Here is a 17105-nt window from a genome sequence, read left to right on the forward strand (position 1 = left end):
CAGAGTTCCCTATCATAAGATCACAATCATCCTTTTAATTTGCTGGAGGATAATCTACATCAAGGGGAGAGGAGGATTTTTTAATAACGTCTGGTTTCACAAAACTTGCCATCACATTCTTCAATAGTTCCTCCTAAAATTGACTTCAATACGTGGACGTGCGGCATACTTGACTGAAGAGCTACGTTTGGATTCTCAAAGATATCCATAAAACTTGAGAGAAAAAGACAAAAAGATTAATGTAAATTTGATGTAAGGAACATGAAAAGTCGTTCTTCATATGAATGCATGGCTCTTAGTGTCATAAGTAGTTTCATTTTTTTAGTGAAACTGATGACTGGGTTTTCCTTTTAACTGAGGAGTGAGGTGAAATGTTATGACAATCCTTAACATTTTCATACAAACAAGACACATCTGCACTTAAAGTGTGCTTAGGAATTTTGTAAGTCTTCAAAGTTCCCATCTGAGAATCCTTACTCACAATTTCGCTCCTGAATAATGTAACCAAAGGGTCCCACTGAAGCAAAATCCTATCTAAACACCTTCTTAGTGATAACCATCGAGTAGGCACATGCTTAAGAATTTTCCTGATCTCCGTGTTGTGTAAAGTCTGAAATTCTCTGAACTTTTCTTTCCTCTTTGCACTCCTTTCCAGATAATAAAATATATCAATTATACTGTACTTTCATCTACATTTACGGGCAAGCATGCCTTACCCTTCTCGGCAGCAAGATTAATTAGGTGACAAGAACAGCCTACAATGATTATTTTACTATTTTCCCGTTTCAAACATCCTGCCACACCATTCTTTAATCCTACCATTACTGGAGCATTATTCAGCACCAAGAGCTAGGCAGTTTTTTAATGGAATGCAGAATTCCCGAAAAGTTGAGAGAAAAAGATTGGCAATGTTTGCTCCAGTAGGATCCCATTCTAAATTAAGTACAGAGAGTAGACAACTCTGAATTTAATTGAGTTCAGGACTAAAAATTGTTACAACAATGGGATAATTTTTGATCTGATTTTTGATATGCTCTATTGGTGGAAAAGAATCTAATTCCCTCCATGGGAACTTAGAATTTCCATTTGGAATTGCTAGGCGGGCATTAATTCCATTGTGGAGTTTTATCTCCCGTATGCAGTTATCAGACTGTGCTTCATAAATAAGCTTCTGATAAGTTCACCTGCATACACCCCAGCGTCAGTGGGTAGGGTCTGACACATCCCACTCTGAAGAGTCTAGTGTCAGACCTAAGACGAAACGCTGGTTAATAGAGCAAACGCCGGACAAGCCATCCATCTAATTTTTGATCTGAATGGGATATATCTTCAAGTCGCTTTTATTGCTACCATCAGTAGCAACAGAAAATGCATTCACCTGCAAATGTGATACAATTTTCGCCCTTTCTTCTGTGCACATTTCTGTAATGATAGCCGTTGTTTTCGTCCCAGCACACCCATATCGTTTAGCGATTTCCAAATCAGGAAACATTTTGCGAAACAAAGGTCACGCGTGATAGGCACAATTTACAGGCAGGTTATGTTCTACTATAAATGACGTAAATAACGCCTCGGCATTCGTCACAGGATTTATATCTTGGTTTTTACATGAAAAGTTCAGTTTCTGGTTTCTTTCTACAAACTGAACAGTCTCCTTATGTTTTTTTGTTTGCATGTGCTTGAGTATATCACATTTCCCGCCATGTGCAACTGAAAAATCTCACCTATATATAGTACAGAATGTGAACGTTGGTCCCTTTCTGGATTCAGTAAAACATGGAAACTCTTCCCAATAAGCACTTTTAAACACTGCATCATATTTCTTTTATTTTGGCCAAAACAAATATTAAGGCACAACACAAGCACTTCTGCAGGTCTTCCCCCAGGTAGAACGACTATATTTCTGAGGTTAGGTTACTCCAAAGAGAATGTTACTCGCTTGCAAAGAGAATGACTGTATTACAGACCAAAGAGCAGCATATGACTGGCCACCGTGCTCTGTACTGCCATCTGGTATCATTATTAGAACTACTATCGACCAGCCATATATCGATAGAACGAGGAAACCCGCGGAAGTTTAAAATAATACGATAATTATGGATATTGCTCTGAAAATCGGGAGATCGGACCCGGCGATCGGGAGATCAGGAGGAACGATGAAAAATCGGGAGACTTGGCACGTCTGTAAATTGTATTATTTATATATACACACAAATTTTCACAACCGAAACAATTACAGACTGGTTCATCAAGCTATTCACCGAGTTCCATCGGCATTTGAAAGCACAGTGCCGGACATCGAGTGTGTTGCGCTCATCTTCAGGAGCTAGCAATTCGCTTCAATCAAGCGACTCGTCTTCGAATTGTACACAATTTTGGGACTTCATATTCATTAAATTATGTTGTGACTTTGCGCCTGATAATATATGCATGCAGGCTCATTTAACTTTTCACCTCTTCTTGTAAACATTATGATACAGTGCTGAACTTTGCGTGTGTTGTGCTACTATTCAGAAGATCGCGCCTTACTTCTTATAAGTGACTGACTTTCTACTTCTTCTAGATTTTAAGATTTAAAACTGCACAGTGCCAATCCCCATTAACATATTTTGCCTCCTCAACTGTTTTTGTGAAAGACTCACTCTTTTAATTTCTTATTCACCTCTGCATTGTTTTTGCATTTTATTCGGCTGTTGATGACCCAGATTGGGGTCGAAACCAGTACCGCTTCCGCTTGTAATTAAATATAAAAGTAACACTACATTTCTTATTTATTTGTATTGAATAGGTTGAACTACATTATTTCAATTTAATTATGCTACTGATAGTCAAGATTAGGATTAGGACGTCAAACCTTGAGCAGACGCCTTGGTGTTAACTGACAGGAGCAGGCATATGCTGACACCCAGTTTCACCCTCCTACATCAAAAGCAACAGAACACACAAAAGGCAGTCATTACACTGGACACAGATAAATACACATTTGCAAGATGATCAATGCCTCCGTGACAAGGATTACGGAACGCCTTGGTTAAAAATGGTGTATACAAATAAGTGAAGATTGTGAACTGCCTATTGTCATGGCCAATGTAGTTGTAACCGAGTGTTTGGGGATTAGAACATACCTATTTCACAATGATTTAAAGTCAAAGATAGAAGTACAGAATGCAATGAAAGATATGTTAAGTATAGATGTAATGATACACAACTGTACAATTAGGACTGAAAATGTAAGGATTATCACATTAATAAAATGAAAAACAGGTTACCTTTCTGTCTCGTTCCGCATCCTGTGCCCTCGCAGCTCCCTTTTCAGCAGCAGTATCCATCTTCTCGGCTAATGCAATAAGTCGACCTTCAACCTGATCTAAATGGCCTGTATCTAGAAGACTAACTTTAGCATTAAGTAACTGGGCAGCCTGGAGAAGGCTGCAGGGCCGACCTTTATCCTTTGGATCCACACAGAGAGTAGCCTATAAACAGAAAATCGGTTGAATTACAACCATTAAAGTAGTAAATTTTCTAAATACGTAGAACGTGAGGTATCAGAATATGGGAGAATAAGCAATGAGATCAGTAGCACAGTAGAGTTTGCAAGAGTTTTATTTCAGAGCATTAGAGGACTGCTATTAGAATGCAAAGAAACCATTTACAAAAAGCTACTTTGTAGAGTGAAAATTCCCAAGGAATAGCTGCCCAAGAACAAGGGGGTACCATACGGTAACAGCGTCAAAGTGATAGTAATGTACTTAATGCCATTCCAATTTTCGAACTATTTATCTTAGAATAAAATGAACGTACATAGTAATGAACGCATTTTCGTGCCTCATAGTATTAACGTAAGTAAATAAATAAATAAATAATTACTGGATTAAAGCCACTATGTTTATTTAATGAAGCCGAGCTTTCAGCCAAATTGCATTGGCCTTCATCAGGGCAAGTTAAATTCTGCTTCCGACAGTGAGCAAAGAAATTCAAAGAAACGTGGAAGTCATGACCGTACTATCCATGGCCTACCCCACTAATAGGTCTCGAGGATCTTCCTGTTGTAATTCACCGCCCTCCGTCGGTTTCGTGAGCGCGTCCCGATGTATTTCTGTATTTGATAACTTGAAGCCACCTTCCCTGTTGATGTTATTTGGGCACAGCTCTATCGTTATGGCTTCTCTTACCAGTAGAGCATAGAAGTCTTTTACAGGCGCTATGACCTTCACCTGGTCAAAGAGGATTTCATGGTCTGTACTGTAGAAATGTTCTGCTATGGCAGACTGGCTTATGGCATTCTCCATGGAGGATGAAAGAGCAACATTCCTTACCAACCTAATGTGTTCTTTCACCCTGGTACTGACAAGCCTTTTCGTCATGCCAATATATGAGCAATCACAACCACATGGAACTTCAAACACGCCCAGTGTTTCAAGATGGGGTTTTTCTTTGAATGGTCAAAACAGGGATTTGAGCTTCCGATCTGTGATGAAAACTGGAATTATATTGTGCTTCCTAAGAATGCGCATTCTTTGTTGGAGTTGGATGAGGGAAATGGATGATGATGAGTAATTTACCTGTAGTCTTTCACATGTACCACCAGTGGTACACACACACACAGCCTCGTTCTCAGATGCCATCACATACCACCGATGGTACAAATTTACACAACGATTCGTTCTTCCCAGCAGATTTAGCAGAATGTTCAGATTTTGTCAAACAGTTCCAGGAGTCTAGTGTATGGTGTGACTATATATTGCTTTAGCAGCAATAATGAACAGTAACTCACTAAACCATACATAATGGAGGAAAAGTTGATGAGAGCACAAAACTCTTTGTTAATGATTACCAGATAAATTAATGCTCCTAAAGAGAACTACACTAGCTTTTGAGATAGCCCCGACAAATGAAGAGACAAATCGCATGTGCCACCGGCAATATGTGTTTGGCTTTCGTGTGCCCTGTTGTAGAGGTCCACAGGCAGTACACGAAAAATAGGCAGAGAAGCAAATATAATATGCTGTCAATGTTGTTAAAAGGATGTATCTTTTGTAACAATCTGCTTTACATCGCACTGACACATATAGGTCTTATGGCGACGATGGGATAGGAAAGATCTAGGAGAGGGGAGGAAGTGGCCGTGGCTTTAATTAAGGTACAACCATTAATATACTATATTCATTAATTACAACAGACCAGATTAAGATGAGTACCATTTTTTGTGGGGTAGCTCCTACCACAGCCTCCAATTTGTGAAGTCTCTGTTCCAAATCAGCAATTCGAGCACTCCTTGCCAATGCTGCTCGCTCTGGCTGGTATTTCAATTGGTAGGTGACAGTTCCAATCTGAGAGTCAGTTTCACCAGTAGGTTGCTTCTGACTGCTGGGTTTAACAGCTCCCTGTTTCAAGCTCTCCAGTTCTGCTAACAGCTTCCTATAAATACATAGTACATACATAGCACCAATTACTTATCTTCTTCAGTAATATCCTACTTTAAATTAATCAAAAAGAATCCCAACTTCGGAATAAATGGAATGAGATTCTGTATTATTGTAACAAGTGCACTTTTGCCCAGAAATTAATTCAGGTTTTACTGCAGGAAGTTATTTTCAGAAAGAGCCCGTCAGCAGTAAGCTTCACCCTCAATCTTCTTATATGCAGCATTTGTCAGTGCAACAGCTACTACTACTACCACTACTACTACTACTACTACTACCACCACCACCACCACAAGAACAAAAGCAAGCTATTTTATGAGCTTTCTATATTGGAGGCCTTCACATTTAGTTTTCTTCTGACTCTGCGATATTAGAGCATCTAATGTAAAGTGAGTCGTCCTCTCTATCATGACTCCCTCTTGTGTTATTATTCAAGCGATCATTCCTTCATGACTTTTTCTCATTCTTATAATCATCTTCACAATTTAGTCACAATCACCCCCAATATTATTACAGTCAGTAAGGTAAAACTGAATAAGCAATTGTTGACATCACAATCACTGCCATGGAATTTCCCTGAAATCTGAACCACAAGGAAGTGGCTAAATTTAAAAAATCCCTCATGCATTGGCAGGGATTGAAATGGCAGCAGCCTTGGTGAGAAGCAAGTGACTATACCACTCACCATCATGATCCTGTCTGCATAATGCTCGAAGCAGTAATTTAAACATCACTTGATCACAAAACAGAAATCAAAAGAAAAAATACAGGAATTATTCAAGGAAATTAGATGGTAAATTACTTACATGACACTAACTTTTTTTTTTTTGCTATTTGCATATCTGCCAACTTTACAAAACCAAAAGTCAGATGATGTTGATATGAAAATCAGAAAAAATCAGGAGAAATCAGGAGACACAATTGATTAAATCTGCTTATTCTACATGTCTTGCGCAATGCAGTACTATGATATATTAATTACAGTTATTGTCTTAAAGCCCGACTGTTGCTATACGAAGCTACAAGGCTAAAAATTACACATCTCTATTCCCTCACAGGAAGTATGTGAATGCGATGATCGGTCTCTGATAAGCGTACCGAAAATAGTATGAACTCATGCTTCACATGTGTGAATCAGTCATGCACTTAGATGCCATTACTTAGCAAATGCATAGATTAATATAGTGCATCACGCACCCGCGCGATTATGCAAAGCGCAACGCTATTCGGATCAAATAACTAGCTGATGTACCTGTTCTTTGCTATGGAATTCTCAGAAAGACTGTACTTATAGTTTCCCCAACTGAAGTCAACATACGTCATTACAATGACGTCAGTCCGAATGTCGCAATTAAAAGCAATGCTGTCATATGAAATATTCAGTAACATGAAAAACAGCACATTTTCTCACTTTTAACAAACAATGGTTAATGTAATGCTATTGCTGATCAATTTTATGAGCTTTCTCTATTGGAGGCCTTCACATTTAGTTTTCTTCCGACTCTGCGATATTAGAGCATCTAATGTAAAGTGAGTCGTCCTCTCTATCATGACTCCCTCTTGTGTTATTATTCAAGCGATCATTCCTTCATGACTTTTTCTCATTCTTATAATCATCTTCACAATTTAGTCACCATCACCCCCAATATTATTACAGTCAGTAAGGTAAAACTGAATAAGACATAAATAATAGGAAATTGTATTCTCTATAACTTTTGTTATGTAGTACTTTTTGATATGACCAATACATACATTATCATTAAAGACTGTTATGCCTTTCAGCGTTCAGTCTGCAAGCCTCTGTGAATTTACTGAAAGCCGCCACAATCGTCTATCTGCAACTAGTGCTGTGGCCACATTTTGTTCTATACCTCCTATCTTTAAATCGTTAGAAACTGAGTCTAACCATCGTCGTCTTGGTCTCCCTCTAGTTCTTTTACCCTCCATAACAGAGTCAATTATTCTCCCAGGCAACCTATCCTCCTCCATTCACCTCACATGATCCCACCAACAAAGCCGGTTTAAGCGCACAGCTTCATCCATCGAGTTCATTCCTAAATTAGCCTTTATCTCCTCATTCCAAGTACCCTCCTGCCATTGTTCCCACCTGTTTTTAACAGCAATCATTCGCTACTTTCATGTCTGTTACTTCTAACTTATGAATAAGATATCCTGAGTCCACCCAGCTTTCGCTCCCGTAAAGCAAAGTTGGTCTGAAAACAGACCGATGTAAAGATAGTTTCGTCTGGAAGCTGACTTCCTTCTTACAGAATACTGTTGATCGCAACTGCGAGCTCACTGCATTAGCTTTACTACAACTTGATTCAATCTCACTTACTATATTACCACCCTGGGAGAACACAACCTAAATACTTGAAATTATCGACCTGTTCTAGCTTTGTATCACCAATCTGATATTCAATTCTGTTGAATTTCTTACCTACTGACATCAATTTAGTCTTCGAAAGGCTTATTTTCATACCATAATATTCATTGCACCTATTTTCAAGTTCCAGGATATTAGACTGCAGGCTTTCGGCACAATCTGCCATCAAGACCAAGTCGTCAGCATAGGCCAGACTGCCTACTACATTTCCACCTAACTGAATCCCTCCCTGCCATTTTATACCTTCCAGCCAATAAGATAAGTAATTAAAAATTAAATTTTTGGCACCTTCCCCTAAACTACCATTTTGAACAGAGTGAATAAAATTATTTATAATGTAGACTGTAGTTCCCTATTCCCCGACTTAACATAAAATTCTGTTCACCCATTTTCTCGTACCTCGGCACTGATATGGACTTAAGCAACAAAAATTCAAATTCATGAATATCTCTGTTATCATAGCCAGTACGGTAAAAATGTACGAGACATAAATAATAGGAAATTTAATAATATATAACTTTAATTATGTAGTATTTATCGATAGGGCCAATAACAACATATATTTGAGAACTAAATTTTAGGTCTTCCCCTAAACTACCATTTCACTCAGTGTGAATAAAATTATTCATGGCCTAGATTGTTGCGACGTATTCTGCGATGTTATATACCGATTTTTATTAAACTCTCTTCAGCCGTTTTCTCGTGATGACCGTACATACGCAAAGACAGACAGATATTACGGAAAATTAAAATGTACGTTTCACCTTGTTACTGTGGTCACGACCAGTACAGAAATATCATTCTTTTTAAATTCTGTGCAATGTACAGACAAAATTATTTTATTTAAACTGAGATAAATTAAAATTAGTCAGAATTGTCTCCAAATGTCTCCTAAGATCACTAGAAAAAGTCACTAGTCGTTATCATTGAAATTCTGTCACTAAATTTCTAAGAAAGACTCCATATCTAGCAACTAGTCTCTGGACTCTCTAGAATCGACTAGACTGATGTGAACGAACACGAACATAGCACGCGAGAACGAGAGATTGACGATCAATATACGCGTCGCGATATACAGGCATACCTGCCAACTTTACAAAACCAAAAATCAGGAGATTTCGATATGAAAATCAGGAAAAATCAGGAGAAATCAGGAGATACATTATTGGTCAAAACTGCTTATTCTACGTCTAGCACAGTACAGCACTATGATATATTTATAACACTTATTGTTTCAAAGCTACAATGCTAAAAATTACACATCTCTATTCCCTCACAGGAAGTATGTGAGTGAGATGATCAGTCTCTGATAATATTTCCAAAAATAGCATGAATTCATGCTCCACACGTGTAAATCAGTCATGCACTTAGATGTGCTTACTTAGCAAATGCATAGATTAATATATTGCATCAAGCTTCCGTGCAATTATGCAATTATCTGTATCAAATAACTAGCTGATGTACTCGTGCTTTGCTACGGATTTCTCAGAAAGACTGTCCTTACAGTTTTCCCAACTGAAGTGTCAACATAGGTCATTACAATGACATCAGTACGAATGTTGCGATTAAAAACAACGCTGTCATATGAAATATTCGAAAAAATATAAAACAGCACATTTTCTTACTTTTAACGAAAATAACAGGGTGTCGATCTAACAGTTCAAAGTTCCAGAGCTAGAATGACCAGGACGCAGACAGCCGTGAACACTCCTGCGCAATTATTCCGTTTAAGTGTGCACACTGCTCATTCCAATCACTGCCCCAGAGTAGGGATTGAATAGCTCAAATACTATGCTGATCCAGTGTGTTACATACCAGTAGTATCAGAAAATTTATGAACCAGAGGAATAGCATGCTAAAGAACAGCGAGTTCTAACTTCCCTGTTACTTTCCGCCAATATTCAGGCAGGCTGTTAAACTCAATAACAGTACGCAGCAGTAATCCCATCTATCGGAGATAAATGGCAGAAGAATACACAAAGCACATCACATCAAACAATGGCCAATGTAATGTTATTGTTGATCAATTTTATGAGCTTTCTATACTGCAGGCCTTCACATTTAGTTTTCTTCTGACTCTGTGATATTAGAGCATCTAATGTAAAGTGAGTCCTCCTTTCTTTCATGACTCCCTCTTGTGTTATTATTCCAGCGATCGTTCCTTCATGACTTTTTTCTCATTCTTATAATCATCTTCACAGTTTAATTTCATTTTAGTCGGTACACTAAAACTGAATAAGACATAAATAATCGGAAATTGTATTCTCTATTACTTAGTTACGTAGTAATTTTCGATAGGCTAAGATAGGTAATCAAAAATTAAATTTCTGGCACCTTCCCCTAAACTACCATTTCGAACAGGGTGAATAAAATTATGTATAGCATAGACTGTGGTTCCTTATTCCCCGACATAACATACCAATTTTCATTAAATTCTGTTCTCCCATTTTCTCGTACCTCGGCGCTTATATGGGCTTAGCAACAAAAATCCAAATTCATGAATATCTCTTATCATAGCCGGTACGGTAAAAATGTATAAGACATAAACGATACGAAATTTAATAATATATAACTTTAGTTATATAGTATTTATCAACAGGGCCAATAAAAAAATATAAATATTTGGGAATTACATCTTAGGCCTTCCCCTAAACTACCATTTCACTCGGCGTGAATAAAATTATTTATGGCCTAGATTGTAGCAACCTATTCCCCGACTTTATATACCGATTTTCATTAAATTCTCTTCGGCCGTTTTCTCGTGATGGGCGTACATATGTATATACATACATATATGCATACAGACAGAAATTACGGAAAATTAAAACTTGCATTTCCCCTTGTTACTGCGGTCACGGCCGGTACGGAGATGTTTTTTTTTAAATTCTGAGCAATGTGCAGACAAAACTCTCTATTTATATTGAGATAAAATTAGTCAGAATTTTCTCCAAATGGCTCCTAAAATCTCTAGAAAAGTCACTAGTCGTTATCATTGAAATTCTGTCACTAAAATACTAAAAAAGACTCCATATATAACGACTAGTCTCTAGAATCGTCTAGACTGATGTGAACGAACACGAAAACAGCACGCGAAACGAGAGATTGACAATCGATATACGCGTCGCGATATACAGGTTTCAATAAACATCGCACATTCGCGCACTAATAAACGTCGATATTTCGTTTGAAAGCGGCCAATGAGCGAAGGACTTCCGGCCACTGGCGTAAAAAAAAGCTGAAACAGCAAGATTTGAAAACAAATGTCTGAAGTTCACCAAAAAATAAGCTAAAATCGGGAGATTTAATAGAATAATCGGGAGGCGGGAAAAACTGTCGAAAATCGGGAGTCTCCCGCCTAAATCGGGAAAGTTGGCAGGTATGTACAGGGTTCAACAAACATTGCATATTTGGGCAAATTTCTCGCATTTAATAAACATCAATATTTTGTTTGAAAGCGGCCAATGAGCGAAGGATTTCTGGCCACTGGCATAAAAAAGCTGAAATGGCAAGATTTGAAAACAAATGTTACAAGTTCACCAAAAAATAAGCTAAAATCGGGAGAAATAATAGAATAATCGGGAAGAACTGTCAAAAAATGAGGAGTCTCAACCTAAACTGGGAAAGTTGGCAGGTACGTATTTGCTGTACGTCGCACCGACACAGGTAAGTCTTACAGCGAAGATGGGAAAGGAAAAGCCTACGAATAGGAAGGAAGTGGCCTTGGCCTTAATTAAGGTACAGCCTTGCCTGGTGTGAAAATGGGAAACCACGGAAAACCATCTCCAGGGCTGCCGACAGTGGGGTTCGAATCCACAATCCCCCGGATGCAAGCTCACAGCTGCGTGGCCCTAACCGCACGGCCATCTCACCCGGCGACGCTAACATATTCATTCACCATTTTATTACAAGAAAGAACTTCTAAAGTAAGAAGCATGACAATTATAGCCCACTTCTGTAGCAAACAGAATGCATTGTGGTGATAAAATACTGTTTTTTCAGAGCATTCAAACCTGTTAACAACCTCATTAACTATCAGCTACAGGTGAGGATGTTCACAATTATTACCATTCCTTCATTCAAAATCCGTTGCACTATGATTTGAAGTACACAATAAAGAAAATCAAGCACTAACCAATGACTGCATTAGGAAGGTATGCTATTTATAATTGCTAATAAAATCAATGATCTACACATTCCCCTCCCCTGGTCCCTGCAAAGTACCTCATTTGAGGGCAATGTAATGGCCTGTCCTGCAATGGAAATAAGAAGCTGACTATCTCTTTACATAGCAAGCTATCCCACATTAAATGAGATCTTACTGCATCATGGCCTTGAGCACCTGAGGGCCATGTATAGGCCTAACAGTTAATGTAGTGTGTTATATACTATGTTATTCCTGTTCTCATTCCTTTGGAATTACTAAAGGGTGGCTATTTTGAGGGACATATGACAACTGTTTACACTTCTATATTGACCAAAACATCCACATCCAGAGCTAAAAATATTAATCAAACAATTATTAGTGAAAGAGAATGTAATGTGAGTATCAATATCTTATGAATCTTGTCCACCGCACTCCTTTATCATACCTGAAGTGTGTAACACTTAGGATCATCATGCTTTCACGATGACACTTTTCATCATTACAATCTCCATTTTTCTTTCGGGCCGATGACCTTCGATGTTAGGCCCCTTTAAACAACAAGCATCATCATCATCATTTTTCTTTCAATACCTTACTGAAGAACCTATTTCTCGAAGCAACTTTTCCTTACCTGTCCAATATTTATTATAGTCCAAACAGTGCAAATCTTTGAAACTGTATTGATTTTACTGTCCCTACTTTAAATTGTTTCCCTTTTGTCCACTGGACATTAACTTACGAAAATGGTCTTTCCAAATCTATTACCATAATTTAATGCTCTTTGCTGCTGTGGTTTGTGACTTCTTGAGACATCAATGGTAGGAGGCAACACTCATGACTTGTTTAACATGTCATCACACGCTCCCGCGGCAGTTTGCCGCGTTTGAACAATAATCCTAATATCTTCCTTTGTTGTCTCCAAGAGTGGGCGGGCACTCAGGTATTCCTCCCCCCACATCTATGTATAACGACCGTAGCCTAATCCAGTTCGTTGCTGTCTCCTCCCTACGTCAGTTCACATTTGTGTTGGTGGTGTCACGTTGTGTGAGCAGATTGCTAACGTGCGTGCTATCGCGTACAAACATTAGTGAGCATATTGCTAACGGGCGAGTTCTCGCGTATATTTAATATGATACAGTTGCAATATTTCTGTTTTATTGTTTGCGCCGTTACCTGGAAATGGATCCGTACGACGTACAAGCTACAGTGAGAGATTTAGTGGACAGTGTTCCAGAATTTCATTCAAGTAAATTAGGAGAAGATACTTCTGGTTATACTGTAGTGACGTTGATGAAACAGATATTTTAGAGCATGTTAATAGTGACTCAGAAGAGAGTGTTGCAGAAGAAATAATACAACCGTGTGAGGTTGGTAACGAACAACACCGCCCACCGCCCAACGAAGAGGCACTGAACCTTTCAGTAGGCGCTCAGCAAGAACCTAAACGTCGTGAGCCTGTTCTTAAAGTGAGACAGCAACAACCATGAGAGGCCCCTGCAACCAGGTCAATATGCTGTCTGTGGCATCTGCCCTAGAAGGAAGAATAGCAGAACAATGGTTATTTGTTGCGCATGTGATATTCCCATCTGCCGAGAACATACAGTGCCAACGTGTTCGAGATGCTCAACCCAACAGGAGGATCCAGCTGAAAATGACTAGACTGGCTGATTGTTGGACAGAAGCAATATACTTACGATGTTTCTTAAATCAATCATCTTTGTTTATATTTCATATGTAACTAATTCAACTGAACTTGTGTTAATGCAACTTATGTGAAAATGCCTAAAATATAGTATGCGGCAATTTGCTAACGGGGCGTGCTTTGATGTCAGGTCACAGGCTTGGAATTGCGGCAGTTTGCTAACATAGCGTGTTCTCGTGTTGTAAAATATTTTAAATTACTAATAATGATTTATAATCCTAAATATGATGTTTTGGTAAGTAAATTCTCTTTCTTACAATGTTAACGTTTGAGGATTAGTTTCTTCATTTCGAAATCAGAGCAACAATATATAACATGCGTGAGCAAATTGCCGTGGGGCGTGCTGTCATGTAAAAATAAGGGGGCGTGTGATGACGTGTTAAAATTTTGTTCCCAATCCCCCCCCCCATACAAAAAAAAGGGCGGGACGTTTACTGAAATATTAAAAAAATTCCCTCCAATAAAAGGGGACGTGAAAAAAAAAAAAAAAAGGATGTATGGTCAACCTGGTAACATACTTTTAAATATGTAACTTAAAACCTGACTTGCTTAACATCACTCTTTGTCCAGCCTCACTGGTAAAGGGGCAGTGGAGTCATGATCTCAGAGTTGCACCAAGAACAAGTTTAGCATTAACACTAAAATAGGACTTCTGCTGACCTCATACTTGCCGAGAGACAAATGATACAGTAGATTCAAAATCAAGTAAGTATGATGGTACTTCAAGAGTAGTGATGTACCAGTACCTTAGCCTATAAATACCTTAAATAAATTAAATAAGTAAATAAATCAAAAAATAATATATTTCATTTTGCAGCAGAGAGAATGATACAATGATTTAGTCCAAATTCACACATGCAAATAAAATACAATTACAGTTTTGTAGTATGCACTGAAAGATCAGTTGGTTTATAAATTCTTAAGGATTTAAATAGTTGGTATAAGCTGGCAACTGCAACGTATCTGCTTGAGGTCTGTCACATTCAAGTTTAGGGTGCTCGTAAGTGTACAATTCCCACAATAACTGGTGTATGTTTAGGGAAAGTAACTTACATGAATTGTACTCCCTGACTATCTGAGAAATCTGTGACAAGCTCAGAGCCTAAAGTTTCCTCCAGTCGCATCTTAGAAAGCTGCTGTTGTGCCTTCTCCACCTGAGTAGCCAACAGGGTACACACAGACTGCTCCTGGGCTGAGGACTCTTTTGCACTCTCCTGTATAAAACATAATACACCAATACATGTATTATTAGAAAAGTAAAGCATGAATATACCTTTCTTATATGTTATAAATAAGAATTTTTGATCAAATAAGGTGGCTACTGAAAGATTTATAGTAAAATTATAATGAAAGTTTACATAATACCAATTACATGTAGTAAACTGAGACCCATCATCATGATCATCAGGTCCTCATCCCAAATGTTATGGGCAACATGGAAGTTGCCTTCAAGCCAGTTAATTGATTTCTTAATAAAGTCGTCCTACTCTAATTCTACCGAGAAATCTACTCAAGGTTTTCTTTCCCTGGATATTCTGACTTCAACACATCCTTTAGTAGTGGCATGCACCAATTGAAGTGCTTTATCAGGTGGCTGATAAGTTGAGTTTTCCTTTCCTCAATGGTGTCAACAAGGCTGGACATTTCATGTATTATAACAAGCTTTTCTTTACATTTCTTGTATTATAAGAAGTTCTTCTTCATTCTTTAATATTTCTGTCCAAGATGTATGCTTAGTACTCAGCCCAAAGGCTGACTGAATCCTCAACAGCTCTGCCAACAGCTGTCTCAGATGGCCCTGCCATCAGTGAACAGGCAAACGAGGGAAATTAGAAGCGACGTAGTTTCCTCATTGCATTTCTCACTGAGCCAGAAGTCGCTATTGCATATCAGTCAGCAACTGACCTTACCAGCAACATTTTCACACCATTCATAATAGGAACTGGCTGCACAATGAATGGTATTGCTAAGCATCGCTCATACCACAGTCACTTCCATATTTTCAAAGGCAAAGATGGACCAGAAGATAGATCGATGAAAGAAATTTAATCCAGCCCACATCAGAAGACATAGTGCACTGTAATCACTAGGTCCCACTAGAAAAGGCAGCTGTCCAAGATGGAAATTCTAAGTTCCCATGGAGGGAAGACACAACAAATTTTGCCAGCATGATATCTCAAATGCTCTCAGGCCAACTTTCCCAGTCTTTCTGAGCGTCAATATTTCCAAGGTGTACCTAACAGTTCCATATGAATATTTTCATAAATCTCTACTGTGCCATAAGCAACATTATCTTAAATGTCAGTAGTTTTTCTTCTTCTATTGGATTTACGTCACATTGACTCAGATAAATCTTACGGCAACAATAGCCAGGACTTCAATTAAAATATAGCCTGGTATGAAGAAAACCATCTTCAGGGCTGCCAACAATGAAGTCTGAACTCACCATTTCCTGAATGCAAACTCACAACTGCATGACCTGAACCACATACACAAGTCACTTGACAGATTATCTGTGGACTTTTTCCTTTTTTTAAAGATTACTTTATGTTATCCTGGCTGCAAAATCCTTTTGACATTTTGAGACTTGTCCCATCATAACCCATGACAGTGAGTTTCATTCCATTACATTTGATAAACATAGTCTGATCCGTACTGACAATATCGTTAGGCAAAATTTCTTATAAATAAATCACAAAAACTCACCCACCTATTAAATACAATATATATTGAACCATATTGTTCATGGTGAAAGAAAAATTAATATTTAATGCATCAGAAATGTGGTATCAGGAAGTTGAATTCAGAAAGGTGCGAGGAAGTAGCTTGGAGCACGAGGTGGGGCAGAATAAGCCAGGATGGGCGTGACACGCTGAGAGAGAGGGAGCAAGGAAATCGCATGTCAAGGATGGAGCGACTCGTATGCTGTTAGGGGAACCACAGTGCCACCCTGCTAAGAAGAAAGGCAGCAGAAAGCAGGTCTAGCAAGTTATGAAACGATGAGAATATCTTCGCTTATGGACGAAATCCAGGGAAACTAAAACTACAGAAAAATTCATCATAATTTTCTGAGTGCTATGAATTGATTTGTGGTATCAATAGTCATTGCCTTCCGTTATAAAACGTGTGCGGGACAAGCATGGGAACCAAACTCTTCTTTGCACAAAGAAGTGAAGTGTGTATCTTGGCGAGTCCCCTGGCGTAGCGTCTCTATCTGGACTAATAAACAGAGTGTGCTAAGTGGACAGGGCATCATTCGTTCATTCAGTCTTGCATTGTTGAAGTCAACCATGTAGGAGGCTGCAACGCGATTTTTCCAACTACACAAAGACTCTGTTTTAGAAGATGTAAAGTCAAACAATTAATAATTGTAGCCTGGAGAAATAGCTACTACCCGAACTAGGAAGGGAACAATTAATAGACTTCAACTCAGAGGTCGTGTGCGGTAGA

The 17105-nt window shown here is 38.4% G+C and overlaps 1 protein-coding gene across 1 annotated transcript in view; it reads right to left on the reverse strand.

The window, feature by feature from the left end:
• The window catches only part of DCTN2-p50 (dynactin subunit 2), a 108909-nt gene that overhangs the window by 60283 nt on the left and 31521 nt on the right, over positions 1 to 17105 (reverse strand). Inside the window, exons 5-7 of the mRNA XM_067152287.2 lie at positions 14709 to 14869; positions 5199 to 5418; positions 3270 to 3473 (exon numbers count right to left, since the gene is read on the reverse strand). Of these exons, the coding sequence (XP_067008388.1) occupies positions 3270 to 3473; positions 5199 to 5418; positions 14709 to 14869 (585 nt within the window). The remainder of the gene's footprint in view (positions 1 to 3269; positions 3474 to 5198; positions 5419 to 14708; positions 14870 to 17105) is intronic.

The sequence above is a fragment of the Anabrus simplex genome, chromosome 8, assembly GCF_040414725.1.
Source record: "Anabrus simplex isolate iqAnaSimp1 chromosome 8, ASM4041472v1, whole genome shotgun sequence".
NCBI classification, from domain to species: Eukaryota; Metazoa; Arthropoda; class Insecta; order Orthoptera; family Tettigoniidae; genus Anabrus; species Anabrus simplex.